Here is a 15,840-nt window from a genome sequence, read left to right as displayed (position 1 = left end):
TGGATATCAAGGCATTTGTCATAACTTGCGTACATTTTTCGCCTTCTCGCTAAACAAAAGCAATGACACTTACAAGTTGAAATATAACCACTGCTTCTAGGCATATACTTGGCATTGGAAATATTTATGCAAAATTTGCATATATAACATGTATGTTTCATTAACATAGCTAGCAACATTTACATGATTCAGAGGTTAACTGGAAGGAGGTGGAAATTTGTCTCTAAAATTTTAGTCTTTTGGATTTTTTTAAGAAATCATCCAAGTGATTGTGTAATTTGAATTGTTTTAAAAATTCAACCGGTTTCAATTTCATGAGAGCTATATGTGTAATCCAAAAACATATTGCTCCTACAAAAATCATAGAAATTCAGGACAAAAAACTTAGTTGAGCTATAGTTATATTGTAAAGTGCTACTAGAAAAAGGACCTACTTACACTCGTAGCCTCATTTTACCACCCTTAATCACATAAGGGTTTGAAGGCTCAGATCCTTGGTATGAAATATAAAAAAGAAAGATCAGAGGCAGATGGCACTACAGGGAGAGTGTTAAGATGGTTGCCCAGAACATACATTTTCAGTTCACTGGTGTGTGCAAATTAATAGTGTGGTGAGCATGGTATTTGAACTGCTTATTTACATAAGGCTGGATTTTTAAAGGTATTTAGGCTGTTAATGCCCATTAATATTGCTTTTTAAAATATAATTATACTGCTACATCTTCTTTTTGATTAGCACTTAACAGTACTGACCTAACTGTTGCATAGCAATTTGTGTTTGTTTTGGATTAAAGATGGCATGACTGCTAGAACTTGCTTGTGTTTTGTTTATGATGTAGTATGTATGCTAGTGATTGTGTGACTCTCGTCACCTTCAAAAGAGTTAACATGTAGCTACTAAGCAATTATTTGGTGGACTATATTCTTCTTCAGTCCCCATTACTGCTACCTTTTTATCACACAGGCAGGCTGCTGTTGTGGTATAATATGTTTTCCAAGGAACACATACATTGACTCTTCAGTACTCCTAGTCAGCTTGAGGATTGAGAGTCTGGTTCTCTGTAAGGCAGAGCACTATCGCTAGGATTTTAATTTCACACTAGTTGCTGAAAGCCCCCGCTGTCACACAGGTATAATTCCTAAATTCATGTGTAAAAAAAGCTAAAAATTGAGCTCTTGTTTCTGTGCGCTGTGTTTGTTTCTAGTTTGTACACAGAGCTGCCCCTTGGCTGGAGGCACAGTCACCTCTTGCCTCACATAGCTGTTACTCCCATCTTTCCTGATCAGCTGTCATATTCCAACCTCCACAAAACCAAAATCTGTCTTGTTCTCACAGCATGCATTGATGATTGAACCTGGTGATATTCTAAACAAAAAGGGCTCTCGGCCATGCTTCTAGCTGTATCCATCACTTTACACCAGTGGTCCCCAAACTTTTTACGTCGCACCCCACCTCTTACCCGTGTCCATGTCCCATCCATCCGCCCCACGCACCCTGGGGAGCGGGGCCACGGCTCCAGGAGAGCGGGATGCAGATGGGGTAAAGGGGCCAAGGCTGGTGCTACAGCTGGGGACAGGGCCAGGAGTGGAGCCGGCGCATGTGGCCGGGGACAGGAGCAGAGCTGGGTGGTGCCCCCCACCCCGTGTGTGGACTGGCCCGGGACCTAGCTGTGCCCTCCTGGGTGGGCGGGGGCAAATCCCACAGTTTGGGGACCTTTGCTTTACACTGCCTCAGTTGACATTTGTGGCTTCAGAGTGACACAGAAAATAACGTTGGAATCTTGTTATATAGATACTAGTTTATTTTTAATAGTGCTATTACAAGAAAAGGAACCGTGACGAAGGCAGATTCAGTTCTTGATTTTTGTGTTTAAAAGGCTATTTATATAGTAAAAAGTTCTGTATAAAAGTGCACAAAAATTGTTAAATTAGCCTTAACTTTCACTGATTAAAAGTAGATTTTTATTAATCCACTATCTCTGCATCTTTGCAAATAAGACTGCATTAAAAATTATCTCTGTCAGTCCAAGAAAAGCATACAAGGTGCACTATGGCTGATTAATCAGTGGTTCAAATTTAGATGATGTAAGTATAGAAATAATTACTGTATATACAGTGGGCTTTGTGTAGATTTCTGTTATGCTGGTGACTAGTTATCTAATCCAGACTGAAGTTTTAGGCACTTCAAAGCATTTTTAGTTTTGTAGAACAGCAGATTATAAGGTTAGAAGGCACACTGGAGCTATTATCTTTCCTTGGAAGAGAGAGTTTAAACAGAACTCTCTCAGTTTACTATATTTTTATTATATTTCAGATGTTATGTTTTGCTTTGCGTTGGGCTTTTCAGCAATGGAGGTGGGTGCTTTAAATAAATTGACTTATGAGTACTGTTATAGTGTTTTTAAATAGATTCCCACAAATTTTTACACTGAACTCCCACAGGATTATGTGCTGGGGGAAAGATTTAGCACAGCAGTTCTCAACGGGGGAGGGGGGGTCCACAGCCCCCTGTTGGGCCACAAGCCCTTTTACAGGGGCTGAAGCCAGGAGCCACAGGGCTGAAGCCCTGAGCCCCAGCATCCCCTGCGGGGCCGAAACCCCAGCTACCTCCACCCTGAGGTACCCCCTGCCTGCACACAGCCCCTAGTTGCCCCCTGCCTGCACCCTGACCAGTTTTCAAACTTTTTGAGCTGAGCCCCTCCCCCCTTTGAGTTATAATTTTTGGTTGTGTGCTCCTCCCAACCGAGACAGGCCGGGTGGCCTGCTGAGAAGATGAGTCAGGCGATAGAGGTGGTGTTCTCTTCCCGGACCTCAAGCCCTGCTGGGCCCTGCCCCCCAAAATAGAAGTCAAGCTACGCCTTATAGCATGTTGGGTAGTGGGGCGGGGGGGAGCGCTCAGAAAGAAAAAGGTTGAGAACCCCTGATTTAGCACTTGTTAAAGTCACTGTCAAAATATTTTTCCCCAATTGTTGGCTTGGCTTTTTCACTGTGTAACAGGTATGTTCGAAGTGACAAGTTCAAGCAGTTGTCACTTTACCGCTTATGGCCACTGGCACTAGACTTCCCAAAGAGGTGTTGCAGGAGCAGACCAAAGGCCAGGTGGGGAGAGGTACTGCTTAAGCCTGTGCTCCAACCCAGGGTTGTGAGTTCAATCCTTGAGGGGGCCACTTAGGGATCAGGGGGCAAAAATTGGGGATTGGTACTGCTTTGTGCAGGGGGTTGGACTAGATGACCTCCCAAGGTCCCTTCCAACCCTGATATTCTATGAAACAGTGTCCCTAGGAGCATCCAGTAGCGTGTACCCTGTCATTTATTCTTGTGTCGTCGTCATGTCCCCAATACCACCAGCAGCACCCCCTATCAGCAAAAGCAAGCAATGCCTTAATGCGGGGGTAGTCAATTATTTTTTGTCAAGATATAGTCAAGGTCCAGATTCCAAAGAAAATAATAAAAAATGATTATAGTAAGTACATCAAAAGATTTTGGGGTCTGTTTGAAAGCATCTGGCAGTCTGGATTTGCCCGCGGTCCACCTATTGACTATTCCTGCCTTAATGCCACAGTATTTATGTTGTTAAATATAGGATTGGCTGAGTTAAGGTCATTTAATGCAGATTGGAAAGTCAGATAAAACTAATAGTTCTGATTGAGTTGGGCATAGTATCTCTTTAGCAGTAGTTTGCAATATGTGAGCATTAGTTGTCTGGGATTTAGCAAGTGTTTGCTTTTTCACTGTAGTCTAAGAAGAGAAAAATTGTGGATTCTTAAAAAGCTGCTAACTCCAGAATAGTAAATTTCTCTGCTCCTTTTCTATCAGTCACTGAATTGGTTGGGGAAAATGTCTTTATTTTATGACTCAGTATATAGGTTGTGTGCCCTCCTGGGTTAGTCTTCTTTTAGATGTAATACTTCTGTTGCATTTAGTTCCATGAAAAGTTGAAAATGACAACTGGGAGAAACATTTTTGAAGTTTGGACACATTTTCCAGCAAATTTTCAGTTCAGCACCAAAATTGTATTTCAGTATCGTTTTAAAAACCTATAAACCATATTGCTGAATGCTTTTTTTTAAATTTCAGAGTATACTAATGCAAATCAAACTTTTTTGCTGAATTTCACGTAAAATTGAATTAATTAGTTTTTCAGTGTAAAAACATTTAAGAAAATGTAATGGCGGTATCTTACTTAGCTTTCAATCGTCATCGCTTTATTTAATACAAAATAAAGTTTAGACAAAGAAAAGCAAACATACACAGTTGGATGTAATTTAAACCACATTTTGATGACTCTGCTGGCCAAGTGAGTGTGGATTATATTCCAGTATTGTTTTCAGTAATAGTGTTACCATGGAAACTAATGCATATGCATGTATAAGAACCCTCCACACACTTATGTACAGCTACAGTATGTTGAGAAAGCTTTTATTGTGTTAACTTCATTTTGTAATCTCTTCTGGACTTTCACCCACCTCCCTTAAATGTTTTCTGTGTATCCTATTACCACATCCTTTCTCTTTCGCTAAATCCCATTATTTGATTCATGTGCCCTTTAGTCACACGGATATATCGCAGAATTTGTTTCTGAGGGGCTGAAGGAGAATGTGGTGGCTCCCACATGAAGAGGCCAGTTGATAGGACAAGGATGAAACAAAGAGGTTGACTTTTTAAAAAAAGATGTTAACTGCTTTAATACTCAAAATTATGGTTTGTTTTTTGCTTGTGTAGCAGTATAAAGTGTAGAAGCAGATAGTTGTCACTTGTGATTAAGGAATTGGACTGAGATTCAGGATATCTGGGTTCGCTTCCTGGTTCTGCCACAGGCTCCCTGTGTGACCTTGGCTACAAGTCACTTTTTCTCTGTGGATCAATTCCATACCTTCTACTTGTATTTGTTTCCCTTTCTCCCATCTTAGGTCTATATAGACTGTGAGCTCTTCAGAGCAGGAACACAGTCTGAACTTTGTGGTCCAAACAGGAGCGGGATCTAGCAATCTTATGGGCCTTGGTTCTGTTGATCCTTAGAGGCATTGCTTTCATTTCAACACCATCATCTGGGTGCCCATGGAGAAGGAAATGTTGACTCAGTAAAAATGAAGACTGCTAAACCTTTAACTTTAGTTTAAGATACAAGCAGCTTTGTTCCAACCATTCTTTTCCCCTCCATTTGTTTTTATTTCATTTTTTAATTGAGATAACATGATCTCATTATGTGACATCTGTATTCCTATCAAGGACAAGGCACCTAAATACGTTAGTTACCTGCCACGTTCTCTCTTTTATTTGCTTAATTAATAAATTAGGCTTTTTTAGGTTAGTGACTGACTTTTGAAAAATAGTAATAGTTTTTAACACAGCTCCATAGGACCTTTAATATTCAGGACTTTGAATAAAACAATTTGCAACTGAGGTCATTTAAATATTTTAGTTATTATAAAAGTGTAAAAGTATTAGTATAGTATAGAATGTGAGTGTCCAAAGCATGGCCTGTTGGCCAAATCCAGCACATGGAACCCAGACATGTGACGTTTTAATATAGAGCTGTGGAGACTACATATCCCAACACATGCATTTTGCCGTTTTGAAAAAGGTGGCCCCCTCCAGGGGCTATTGGTGGTATAGTAGTGAAACTGTTCCTGGAGTTTCAGGTTGAAACATGCAATTTGGACTCAAATACTTTCCAACTCATAAAATCCAACAGGGAGGTTTTACCTCATCACCGAAGGAGATTATCATAGCCTCCCGTCAGGGGCAGGGTGCGAGCATCTCTTAAAGAAGCAATTATTTGGCACATTTCATTCTATTTAGGTTCTATACTGCATCAGTCATTGTGGAATCTGGGTATACTGTAGTGGTGCACTAAGTGATTTGACTATCTGTTGCAGGAGGTTGTTTCTCCATTACCTTTCCCATCAGGAAAACTGCATTTGTTTTTTTTTTTAAATTTCTTCTAGTTTTGTTTATATATGAAGTGCTTTGAGCTCTATTGTGAAAGTCAGGTCAAAGAAATATGACTTGCACATGCTCAGCAAAAATATACTGTAGCACTATTACAGATAAAAATATTTAATAAGTGACCTTCATTTCATGGTACTTTTTCATTTAAACAGGATACAATTCTGGCAGAATTGCTTCAGATCCACAAAGAACATATAGTGGGCTATCATGAGCATGATTCCCTCCTAGACCATAAAGAGGAGGAAGAATTGACCGAAGAGGAAAGGAAGGCAGCTTGGGCAGAATATGAAGCTGAAAAAAAGGTAAAGATGCCTGCCCTAACGTAAAGTGGGTGTCGTGTGTAAAAAATAACCGTCAGTTTAAAAAAAAAATTATAATTGTTCTGTAAGCATAATGAATCTTTGTAGAAATAGCTCTATTACAGGCTTGGAAATGGGCTTCTGAATAATATTATGTAAAATGGTCATTTTAAATATCACCTCTATAAAAGCTAAACAGACTATGAAAAATGAAAAGATAGATGCTGTTTTGGTGGTGGACTTTTGTATGTATTTGCTTCAAGATATTTTTACTTAGTGTTTGTTACTTTTTTTTATTAATAATTAGCTTTGTAGTTTTCACATTTCATATTATACATCCAGCTGACATTCTTTAGTATACTTCATTCTGAAAATGTATGGAAAATCTCTACCTTTTGAGATTTTTTTAATGGAAAAATGGGCATCTCATTTCAAAACAAGCCCTCCGCCTCTCCCCCAACCCCAGAAAATATAATCCAGTTGAGGCATAAGTAAATACTGGAAGTGGCCTGAGAGTTTGCAGTTCGTTCATTCATTCCCAAAGTCCTAGATTCTTAAACTAGAGACAGTTCTTTTGTTTGCTTTGTTTTTTAATTATAACCCAGGAATTACTAGATCAAAAAGAAGTGGGAGAAGGAAATTGAGTGCATAACAAGGATTTTATAAACTGTCAGAAAGGGAGATACCCACTGATGGTAACGTAATTACTTTGGTTTGAATTATGAACAGAAAGACAGAAAGTTTTAGTGGGAATGGTCATTGCAATAAGTAGAACGAACTTTCTAGTGTTTAAGACAATAAAAATCTTTGTTCTTAAAATATGCTTATAAATCTGTGACTTAGTTCAAAAGTCTTGAAAATAATTACATTTCACTTAACTCAGTAGGAGAACAGAGAAAACTGAAACTAGCCTCCATTATCATACTGTACAAGGAGAATAAGAACTTAAGTATTGGTTTGTTTGGTGTAAATAGGAGTATTGTTGCTAGAGTACTCATCTAAAGGATGTAAAGGCAGCAGAAGTGAAAAATGCCTGAAAGATGTTGCACCTGGGTGATCAGATCTGATGATTAAGATATTTTCTCTTTTGAATTCACAAAGTGGGAAATATGGAAAGTTGCTGAAGATTTTAAGTGGGCATCTGACTCAGGAAGAATTTCAGGAGTTCGCAGATAGGAAGAGTAGTTGGAGATTTTTGGTAGCAATGTAATTTCTCTGAGGGAACCAAAGTACTGTGTGAGATATGACACTAAAACATCTGGATGGCTCCAAGTGGATAAGTTTAACAGTCATCTATATGAAGTTGTGTAGGGCCAGAAATGGACCATGAACTCATGTCTTGAACAGTTTCTTGTTTCTGTCATCTATTTTTAATTTTTTTTTTTTTAATGTCTTGTCCTGAGGACAAAATTTCTCACGAAAGAACACCATACCCAATCTGGATGGGGGAGTATGATCAGAGGAAAATGTCCTATGAGTCCCGTCCCCCCTCAAAAGGGATTAAAACCCCTTAATTTACTATATTTCATGTGTCTTCCAAACTTACTTATGAACAGGACCTAGAACAAAATTACCCAAGAAACCCTTTCATTCATGCCTGGGCGGCGGGAAAGGCTTCTGAATAATTTTTTTCCTGTTACAAGTGTCTTTTTCCAGTTTTATCATCTTGTATAGTGCATAATAGCTCTTGACATTTATTTTAAAAACATATAAAGTAGTACCATTTCCAGTAGACAAAACAACCTCCCTGAAGGATACAAGAACATCATGCATGAGTACAACCCTGCGTGGTGTGCAACTCCTGTCTGGGAGCTTGCAAGCCGCTTGTACACACTAGCATGACCAGGGACAGTTGCCAGTGACTCTAGTGCCCACCCCAGTGGGTGGGGCGGGGGTGGAGGGGAGGGGAGATACTGCCATGCTGGAGGAACTGCCAGTGGCCCGACATGCTGCTACTTTTGCTCGTGTGGTTCCTGGTAGAGCCCTTCAGCTTTGTGGATACCAATTTATATCCGCGGTTCTAAATTTTGTATCGTGCAGGGCTCTATGCGTGGGGGTTAGAATCTAAGGACTGGAATGATCAAGCAATTGAAAATCTGTTTTTTCTGTTTCGTTTGAAACGTGAAGCCCTGCAAAATTTAGATTTTTTGGAAGATTGTTGAGTAATTCCTACCAAAATTTTGAGAATTCTATGTTCATTGGTATTTAATAGGAATTCTGCAGTAAAAAGACCTTTCTTCAATTTTAAAAAATTAGGCTATATGTGAATTACAGTATATGAGAATCCTTAACAAACACAGGATGGTTTATGGCAAAGCTGAAAGTGCTATTAATACACCTAGCTAGTTACCAATTCCTAATGTTACTAATTAATGCACATTGCCACTATTCTTAATATTTAAATCATACCCTTCCTAAAACAGAGCAACAGTTTATATACATATAGAGTCTGAAAGAAGCATCCTCAGAGTTGTCCAACTTCATTATATAAATACCAGATTTTGAAATCTGAGAGAAAGTTAACCACTTCAGATCAGACTCTGATTAAGAGAAAAAGAATAATACCTATTCAGGATTGATTCTGTGATATCCAAGATAAAATTATATAGGGTTGATTTATGGAGATCTAGTTGTTGCAAAGGCATAGCTTTATACCTGGCTGGCATAGCTGCTTTTTTAACAGTCCGAAAGGAAAGGGTTTACTGTATTAGTGTCTGTAATTCAAATTTATTTACAGAAAAAGTATTCATCTTTGGTTTTTGCAGAGGGTGGGATTATTTGTTCTTACAAGGAACATTGGTGTCCCTACATTTTGGAAATACAGGTTTGCCAGAATATCCTCATGGCTTTGTGCAATCTGACATGCCTCTCAGTTGCTTTGTGGTATAATTTGTTTGAATATTTTGGGGAATTATTTTTCTGCTTCAATAACTTTTGTGATCTAACTGGTGTTTTTGACTTTTATTTCAACAATGGACTTGTGTATTTGAGAATTATTCCTTGCAAGAGGTCTTGTATTTCTTTCTTCCAATGAATAAAACTCTGCATACTGCATTTCTATTAAGTCAGGCTAACCCTGTTCCTCTAGTTTTTCTGTATTTGATTAATTCATTTTTGAAGTCCTTGCTCTGTTGTTGGTGTATCTGTAATGGTGTCTGGCTACACAAATGTGTACTACTGTATCCATATCGCAGTACTTCAGCATGTGCTTAAAAATCAGTTATCATATAAACCTTAAACAATGTATTTTGTCAGATTATATACATATCACATACACACTTTTACATTAGTGTAGTATGTATCACTAGACAAATTGAAGACATTGTTAGGATTTTCTTCTCTTACTATGTTTATACCAATAATTATAGATGAACTAGACTCAAATCTCAAGACACATACTGAGGCTTCTCTAAGTAGTTGGAAACTTAATCATTTTGATTCCATGCTTTGGAAAGAATTTTCAATACACTCAGATGGTTCCACTTCTAAGGGTTAAAACTTTATAAGATCTTTGATTTCTCTTGTAGGGTGTGTTTTGTTTGTGTGTGTGTTCAGTTCTTTCCTAGAATTGACAGCAGTGGCATGCTATAGCACTTAGGAATATTCATAGTCGCTAAACCTAAGTACAATTTTTGTTTTTAAGGGTCTGACCATGCGCTTCAACATGCCAGCTGGGACTAATATGCCCCCTATCAATTTCAACTCTCAAACTCCATATATTCCGTTCAATTTGGGAGCATTGTCGGCAATGAGTAACCAACAGCTAGAGGTAGGTAGTGAAATCCAAATGGCACAGTGTATCTACATTGCTTTGAGCATGTCTCAGATATTCAAATTAAGTTACAAATCAGTAATTACTGAAATTTTTTTAACATCCTGATAAGTAATACCTTCTAGTTGAATGTAACATTTTTTAAAAGTAGGTTTATGATATGTCTGTTTAGTTGAAATCTATTAACTTGTGTGTGCATATTGAAATGTTTATAGCAACAGTGTATTCTGATTATAGGAAGCTGATCACTGTAGCATTTGTATAATATTAGGAATGTACTAGTATAATTTAAAACAAGAAGTAATGTTGAACACAGTCATAGTGAGTATGAATGTGACAATTGTAATAATTTTACAATGCCAACTGCAAAAAGTTTGTTAGGTGCAAAATTTGTCACTTAGGTCTAACACAGTTTTGATCATTTAAAAAGCACTGAGTGAGCAGATTGTTTTCAGTTGACTTATTTGTATTTTCTGTTCATTTACTTACCTCCAAAATCTAATTGTGTGTGAATTTATTTCCATCATATTACCCAACTCTGTGTGTTCACTTGTGTAAAAAAGTTTCAAATATAGTTACATAAATTGGAGATGGAGAAAAGCATTTCTAAATGCGTGGACAACTTAATCTCTTGCTTTGCACCTATCCTTTATAATTCATTGTCTGCTGTTCTCTCAGGACCTCATTAATCAAGGAAGAGAAAAAGTTGTGGAAGCAACCAACAGTGTAACTGCAGTGAGAATTCAGCCCCTTGAAGATATAATTTCAACTATAGTAAGTAAAATAGATATTATTCCACATTTGGTCAGGAGCTGGAAAAATGTTAAGAAGTAGTGTCAAGCAAAGAAGTGACTACTGATTATAAACAGTCATCCAGTTAATTGTCATATTATTTCTTCTTCATTAATAAAGCAGTATTTTTAATTAGTGCTGATTTCTGTTACCACAATTTGTAATAACAGCTAATTAATGATGTAGTTGGGTAATAGCACCTGTGTGCATAGTAGAATCTTATAGTGCCAACAATTTGGTCCATAGCTCCATGTCAGTATTTCCCAGACAGTGAAAATGCTGGCTTCCTGCAAATGAGACTGATTGGCTCAGCTGAGTATTTTTTCCCCCTGTTTTCTTCTCCATACATTTTCCCCTTTTAAAAGAAAATTTAGAAAAGCATGTTTTTTATTGGCAATATAAAGATCTAATAACTTCTGGTTATAGTTATAAAACTGTACTTCCCCAGAATATTTACTGGAAACTGGGCGGTCAGTCAATGCCAACTATATTAATCCAGCTCTGAAAAAATTGCGAGAACTTGATTGCCCTTACTTTTCTATCAGGGTGACTAATAAAATGTATTTTTTTTCCTTTTCAGTGGAAGGAAAATCTGACCCTGACAGAGACCCAAGTGCAGGCCTTGGCCCTAAGCAGACAGGCAAGCCAGGAGCTTGATGTTAAGCGCCGAGAAGCCATCTACAATGATGTCTTGACAAAACAACAGATGGTAAGAATTCTGAATGCCTTTTAGATAGTTATGTTTACTTGGATTGGGATGCATGAGTGATAGCAACCTGGACTAGCACATGATATTAAAGATGTTTTTGTAGAATGCCAGCTTCTTATCAATCCCTTAGGCCCAGTAATTACCAACAGTGTGTTTTGCTCCTCCACACCAGAAAGTGCTGAGTCATACAATGTTTTGGACTAGCGTTGCTCATTTAGGGAGATGTTGTGTAAAGTAGATTGCAAATTCCATCTCCTGAATTCTGCTATTAATTCATGTATTTGAAGTGCTTGAAGACTAAGTGGCTTAAGGAAAACCAAATACTAAAGTGGTAATAGGCATGTAGCATACAGTGACCTTTACACAAGACCCAGTCTCCTTAAAGATGTTAACTTTCTAATCATATATAGGAACTTGCATCTCTTCAGGATAGTTCTGTTTACAGCAGTTTAGTTCCATGGGAAAACAAATCAACAGCACTCCTCCATGCATTAAATCTTCCTTAAAACAAGTCAGAAACCAAAATAATCCATGCCAATGCTCTTTCTGAAATCTTTCTCATCACCCTTTCCTGGTGTGTTCCTTTACCATTCACAGGCTTTGTATTGGAAAGTTCTAACTCCTGGCACTAAGGAATTATTTTATGCAGAATGCACATAACTTAAAACCACGTAACTCATTGGACTTTCTAAGTAATCTTGAGAAATCTGAAACTTTCCCAGTAGGTGCTAGTCCAACTGGAAGTATTTTCTCCTTTGGTGTTTGTCACTAAATGTTTGTTTGCCCATCAACTTGTAGGATTTTCAAAGGGATGTTAAATAGTACCTGACAACAAATGCTGTAACTAATACAGGGGAGTAATTTCACAGTAGAGTGCATATCACCATGGCAACTAACATAAATGCTGCCTGCAATACAATAGGCAAGTCATTAGGAGACCTTAGTCCTACATGGTGTTACTAACTGGTTTCTACTGTAATCCGCTTGTGAATGCCATCACGTTAGTGATGGGGATAACAATAATGTTTTTTTCTTCAGCCATGGTACCCCTAACAAATTGATTTTTAACTCTAAACTTGATACTTGGTGCAGTAAGACAGGTCATGCACTTGTAACAGCTCCACTTTCCCTCCACACAGTTAATCAGTTGTGTTCAGCGGATACTCATGAACAGAAGACTACAGCAGCAGTACAATCAGCAGCAGCAGCAGCAAATGTCTTATCAGCAAGCAGCAATGAGTCATCTCATGATGCCAAAGCCTCCAAATTTAATCATGAACCCTTCCACCTACCAGCAGATAGATATGAGAGGAATGTATCAGGCAGTTTCTGGTGGTCTGCAGCCACCGCCATTGCAGCGTGCCCCACCCCCAATGAGAGGCAAAAATCCAGGACCTTCCCAAGGGAAATAAATGTGATTTTGCACTAAACGGATTGTTAAAATCAGAGAGAACTTTTTTATTTTTTTAGGAATCAATGGCTTAACAGAACTCAACTGCATAAATAGTTTGGATCCCTTAAATGCCATGTTCCATATTAGTGTTTCAACTGTGTTTAAATAGGATGTAACATTTTTCCCTCTCATGTCAGTGATGTTGCCTAGAATCTTCTTACATGTGTTGAATACAGGAGATATCAAATTGTTTTCAGTGAAAACAAGCCCTTCCATAATAGTAGCAGCTCCACAGGTTTACTGTCTAAAGTCCTATGCTTGTTTTTAGTAGCCATAAAACCATCATCAAACATGAGAAACTTAGGTAAGAATACAGATCTGTATGTTTCAGTATTCCATATATAAAATGTACACAGCTGAGTTCTTGATTAGAGTTGATTCCTCAAATTATGGAATACTTTTATACTTACCCATTTCTTGAAATTAGTGAGTGTGATAAGACAGAGAAAAATGATATTGTTTCCTTGTGACTGAAGTCTGGACTCGTGCTATATCATCTGTGCAGAATAAAACATAGGAACTGAAAATTCTCTTGAGACAAAATTGAGTGCAATATTCTTAAATACTACGGCTCTAAAACGTTGTCATGCAGTTATATAGAAACCGTGTATACAGCCTTAAATCATGACTTGAGAAGAGAATTTTTTCTTCTCCAGTCTTCTGCCACTTGTTATTTTCAGTTTTATGTGATGGAATAACTGGTAAATTTAAATTTACAGCTTTGTATCCTTCACACATTATTTCACTGTTCGCTGACTCTGATACAAAGCACATTTCTGTTAACTCCTTGATGCTGGTGCTAGTGTCTCTTCCCTTTGCTGGCAATGGGATAGGGACCAAAAAAATCAAATTACTGGTATTTTGGAGGTTAAGATAGTGGTGGTTCTTAGGGTCACTCCCTGTTTTATAAACAACATCACAATGGCAGAACTATTGCCAACTTTGAATTCATACACTGAATGTGCTTTAACAATTTCCAGTTCTGCCAGAATTGTGAAATAATTCTCCTTGTATAGATAAGGATCTCTGCCTACCATGTTCTTCTCCCTACCCCTTCTTTCATTTTTGTAAGAATATAAGTTGGTCCAAAAAGACCTTGATTCTTTGATTTTTTTTTTTTTTTTTTTAATAATCTAGACCAAGGTACATTTCTGATTGGTTACATGTCATTAATACCTACGTTCCCAACATTTTAATGGGATAGTAACACATTTTCTGTGCTTATGATGATCCAGTTACACACACACACACACGACTTTTCTTTGCATATAGTTTGGCTGATGCTATTTTTAAAGGAAAACGTTTTTAGAATGTGAGACAAATTAAATGACAGGAATATTTGAGGTGATATTGTATCAGGTATTGAAAACAGAATTTTTGAGAAACGAAAGCTGGATGGAGGGATTTGCTGTAGATATTGCTGTACTCACCTGACTTGCTGACATCAACTAGAAGAGTTTTGGCTTCTTGAATCACTCTTGAAGGACTTTTTTGAGTTTTTATGTCCTCAAAAGACAAGTGTTTCCACATCTAAAATATACAAATCTTGTGAGATATTTCATTTGGGGTTTGAATTTTGGTTTGTGATATGTGTAGAATTTGTTAGATCTGCTGCAAAACCAGCTAACAAAATTGTTGGTTTGGATTTTTTCCTGTTACAAGACATCGCAAGAAAACCCTCTATGTTCTAAGCCTTTGCCAGCTCCATAATCAGATTTATTTAATTTGAGGGGGGAGAGGAGCCAGAAAAGGTGCATTCATTTTAGAAGAAGTTAAAAAAATTAGACTTTGTGAGACAAGCATTTGAATGCAAATGTACTCTGGACAACTGTCATGGATATTCCTGCATGTCGTGAATAAGACAAATATGTTCTACCAGACCTGGGAATTTTCAATGGAGTTCTACGATAACTTGCTCAAAGACTTAAATGTGGAAGTTTTAGGCAACATTTAAAGGCACATTTTTTCCACCATGGACAAAACTATGGATAACAGAAGACTAATGCATAAGAAGATTAATCAAAGATAAGAAGCATTGAAATAAAACTTGGACCACTTTGTATACATGTTCCTCACTTGACATTTTAGCTGCATAATGTGTGTATAACATGAAGCTTTAACAAATATTTAAAGACAGAACATTACATCAATAAGGTAATAAAAGGCTCATTTTTATATTTGTTTTAGATGTTTTAACTAGTTGAAATGGCTTAAGATGACAAATAAAAATGTTGCTTGTAATACAGTTTTGCCTGCTAAATTCTCCACATTTTGTAACCTGTTTATTCCTTTGGATGTAAAGCGTTTTTGCTTAGTATTGTGATATTGTATATGTTTTGTCCCAGTTGTATAGTAATGTTTCAGTCCATCAACCAGCTTTGGCTGCTGAAATCATACAGCTGTGAAGACTTGCCTTTGTTTCTGTTAGACGGCTTTTCAGTTCTGTATTAAATATCTTCAGTACTGTAGAAAAGATGTCACCTCGTCCTATAAGGCTGTTTTGTAATATATATATAAGGACTGGAAATGTGTTTTTAAAGAAAAGCAGCATTCAAGTATGACAATATACTATCTGTGTTTTCACCATTCAAAGTGCTGTTTAGTAGTTGAAACTTAAACTATTTAATATCTCATTTAATAAAGTGACCAAAATACATAAACATGTGCAGTGCTGCATTTTTAACATGCTGTTAGATCCACATTGTTTACAGCCCCTGAGGAATTTGTTATTTGAGAAATAACAAAGTAATGGTTGTGAGTGGCGCATTAACTGACGTCTCTCTGGTATAATCTCTCTCTCCACATTTTTAGTTCAGGATTCGGGAAAAATACTTATAGGGGACCCAGGAGATAGTTCCAGAGG

At 37.4% G+C, this 15,840-nt stretch overlaps 1 protein-coding gene across 7 annotated transcripts in view; it reads left to right on the top strand.

Annotated features, from left to right (window-relative positions):
* Positions 1-15,637, top strand: part of ATRX (ATRX chromatin remodeler) — a 140,195-nt gene extending 124,558 nt beyond the window's left edge. For all 7 annotated transcript variants that reach the window (XM_027822584.3, XM_043522992.1, XM_037908734.2 and 4 more), the window contains 5 exons: positions 6,105-6,254; positions 9,895-10,020; positions 10,702-10,797; positions 11,396-11,524; positions 12,664-15,637. In XM_027822584.3, the coding sequence (XP_027678385.2) occupies positions 6,105-6,254; positions 9,895-10,020; positions 10,702-10,797; positions 11,396-11,524; positions 12,664-12,936 (774 nt within the window). In that variant the 3' untranslated portion in view covers positions 12,937-15,637. The remainder of the gene's footprint in view (positions 1-6,104; positions 6,255-9,894; positions 10,021-10,701; positions 10,798-11,395; positions 11,525-12,663) is intronic.
* The last annotated feature ends 203 nt before the right edge of the window (positions 15,638-15,840 follow it).

Source organism: Chelonia mydas, chromosome 9, assembly GCF_015237465.2.
Source record: "Chelonia mydas isolate rCheMyd1 chromosome 9, rCheMyd1.pri.v2, whole genome shotgun sequence".
In the NCBI taxonomy this organism is placed as follows: Eukaryota; Metazoa; Chordata; order Testudines; family Cheloniidae; genus Chelonia; species Chelonia mydas.
This window is presented reverse-complemented; position numbering and strand designations above follow the sequence as displayed.